The 3,295-nt window shown below is 41.7% G+C and overlaps 1 protein-coding gene across 1 annotated transcript; it reads right to left on the reverse strand.

The window, feature by feature from the left end:
- Window positions 1–1,473: 1,473 nt before the first annotated feature.
- On the reverse strand, window positions 1,474–2,285 carry LOC109341525. The gene is made up of 3 exons (XM_019579459.1): window positions 2,198–2,285; window positions 1,705–2,078; window positions 1,474–1,614 (listed from the first exon to the last, which is right to left on the reverse strand). Exons 1-3 carry the CDS (start codon window positions 2,283–2,285, stop codon window positions 1,474–1,476), a joined length of 603 nt encoding a protein of 200 aa, XP_019435004.1.
- Between the last annotated feature and the right edge of the window lie 1,010 nt (window positions 2,286–3,295).

Raw genomic sequence — 3,295 nt, forward strand, 5'->3', positions numbered from 1 at the left:
ACTTGAATGATTAAAATCCAAACTTTTGTAAATTAAGAAGTAGAAATTACATAACCTTGTTCAAAAGAAAATGTTTAGGAGCATGAGCTATCCATCCAAGGATTGGATGCTTTTGAGTTCCAAATGAGAGTACAAAATTGATTTTTGTATCTCATTTGCCTTCTCCTTTTCTCCTCTTGAATTCTAAACTAAAAATTACAAAACTTACTTGAAATAAAAACTCTAAACTAAAAAATGAGAGAATTCCTTCTTTCAAGTGTTTTTGAGATGATTTTGTGATGAATTGTGATCTGTTGCTTGAAGGAATTGGCCTCCTATTTATAGGCCTCATGCCAGACCGCTGAGCTGCTTAGTTGGACCGCTCAGCAGCTGACCAAACCCTTCAGCATGGGTTTGGTCCCTTGTCCAAGTAGCTTAGTCACCTCCTTGTGCATGACTCACCAAAGCTAGTTGTGGGCTATGAGATCAGCTATTATGAGCTACTTTTGAAAAGCCTATGGTGGATTACTTGAGGTGAGGTCATGAATGACTTCATGGTTTGCTTGATGGTTAAGTCAAGTCTGGTACGCACCGCCTACCGCCCAGCGCACCTGCTTCACTGTAGAGCTGCTTGTTCAATAGCTTCTGACCGTGTTGACTGAGATGTGGCTTTGTGCTTGCTGATCTGGTCAAGAGTCTGGTTCTCCGTTGAGCTGCTTGGTTGGACCGTTGAGCAGCTTGCTCAGCAGCTTGGTCTTGTGCCAAGCTCGTGTCTGACCGTGTCAAGCAGAACTCTAATCGTGCCAGGTCTAGTCTGGTGCTAGGCTGAGTGGCTAAGCAGGTCCACTCAGCTGCCTGGTTGATTAGTTTGGTCCAGGTCAGGCTGGTGTCCAGGTCAAGCTGGTGGCCAGGTCAGCTCAGCGGGGCTTGTTCCACGCTCAGCTGCCTGGTTGAGCACCTTGATTTTCTTGACTTTTTTGCTTTATTGACGAGGAATCTTTTTTCTTCTTTTCTTCATTTTAATTCCTACAAAATACATAAAAAGGAAATACAAACACAAATATACTAAATTGTGATATTTTATACAAAAAGTATTGTTTTAAGTTGGTTTTTCTCAATTATGCTTAAGATAAGTGCCATAAAATAAAAGTGTATGAACTTTAGGTATGTTTGACACTTATCAAGGACCTCTCGCTTGAGCGAGGAGCTCAGAAAATATGGATCTGTCATCCTCGCCTGAGCGAGAAGCTCTCGCTTGGGCGAGGATTGGACATAACTTTTAAAAAAAAATTGAAGCCAGCCTCGCTTGGGCAAGGACACTCTCACTTAAGCGAGGGGCCCAACACTCAAGGGTCAATTCCTCGCCTGAGCGAGGAGTTCCTCCCTTGAATGGGAACTACCCAAATTTTCCCTTTTTTAATGCAAATAGAAAATAAAGCTGGGTTACCTTCCAGTTAGCGCTTGTTTAACGTCATTAGCCTGACGCATGTTCTATTATGCCTCTGATAAGTTGATGATTATGGTGAGCCGCTCGACGTCACCACCCAAGTAAGGTTTCACCCTCTGGCCATTTACTACCGAGCTTCTTTGAGATGTTGGGTCTTGCAATTCGATCGCACCATGCGATTTAACTTCCTAAATTAGGAAGACTCCTAACCATTTAGACTTTAGTATGTCCGAAAACAAATTCATCCGAGAGTTGAACAGCAGCACACTCTGACCCACCCGGAAGTCTTTTTTATGGAGCTTTCGGTCATGATAGAGCTTGACCTTCTCTTTGTATAATTTGGAAGATTCATAGGCAGTGAGCCTCATCTCCTCCAAATGTTGCAACTGAAGTTTCCTTTGGTCTTTTGCTACTTTGAGGTCCAGGTTGAAAATTTTGAGGGCCCAAAATGCTTTATGCTCAAGCTCTACAGGCAAATGAAAAGCCTTCCCATATACCAGCTGAAATAGGGACAATCTAGTGGGTGCTTTGAATGTTGTCCGGTAGGCCCATAATGCATCATCCAATCGAAGAGACCAATCCTTCCTTGTGGTTGACACATAATCCATCGCCACCAAAATGTATATGTGTAAGCATGACAATGGAAATGGTCCTATAAAGTCAATTCCCCAGCAATTAAACACTTCAATTTCGTGAATGTTTGTCAAAGGCATTTAATTCCTCTTAGAGATCTCGCCTGATCTCTAGCATTTATCAAATTGCTGTACATACTGATGTGCATCCTTGAGAACAGAAGGCCAGTAGAAGCCAGATTTGAAGACTTTTGCAGCTGTCCTCTCTCCATTAAAGTGCCCTCCATAAGGCGATATGTGACTGTGTCATATGATGCTCTATGCCTCTTCTATGGACACACACCTTTTCAATAGTCCATCCGACCCAGTCTTAAAAAGATGAGGGTCGTCCCACACATACTGATGAGACTATCGCAAGAATCTTCTCTTTTGATGCCACGACAACTCTTCAGGAATGACCCCTACAACTTTAAGGTTTGCCATGTCTGCAAACCCCATGGCCTTTCCTGAAACATGAGAAGCTTCTCATCAGGAAACTCCTCCAACATCTCTAATTCTCTTACTGTGACCTATTGATTGACCAGTCTTGACAGGTGATCTGCTACACAATTCTCGCTTCCTTTTTTATCCTTGATCACCAAGTCGAATTCCTACAACAAAAAAACCAAACGCAACAATCTCGGCTTGGAGTTTGATTTAGTTAGCAAGTATTTTATAGCTGCATGGTCAGTAAAAATTATGACTTTAGAGCCAATCAAATAGGATCTAAATTTCTCCAAACCATACACTATAGCTAGTAGTTCTTTTTCTGTGGTGGCATAATTAACTTGTGCCTCATTAAGTACCTTACTAGCATAGTCTATGGCATGAAAAACTCTAGCCGTTCGCTGTCCTAGTACCGCGCCGACAACATAATCACTAGCATCACACATCAGTTCAAAATCAAGATGTGAGTCAGGCGCTTATATAACAGGAGCAGAAATCAGTTTTTGTTTTAATATTTCAAAAGATTTGGCACACTCAACATCAAATTGAAAAATAGTATCTTTGTTTAAAAGATTGTTGAGTGACTTTGTTATTTTAGAAAAGTCTTTAATAAACCTTTTATAGAAACCTGTATGCCCAAGGAAACTCTGAATTCCCTTGACATTAACTGGTGGTGGAAGGTCCTTGATGACCTCAATCTTTGCCTTGTCAACTTCGATGCCCCTGGAAGAGATCTTGTGTCCCAAGACCACTCCCTCACTCACCATGAAGTGATACTTTTCGCAGTTCAGTACTAGGTTTGTCTCAACAC

The sequence above is a fragment of the Lupinus angustifolius genome, unplaced genomic scaffold (assembly GCF_001865875.1).
Source record: "Lupinus angustifolius cultivar Tanjil unplaced genomic scaffold, LupAngTanjil_v1.0 Scaffold_495, whole genome shotgun sequence".
Lineage (NCBI taxonomy): Eukaryota > Viridiplantae > Streptophyta > Magnoliopsida > Fabales > Fabaceae > Lupinus > Lupinus angustifolius.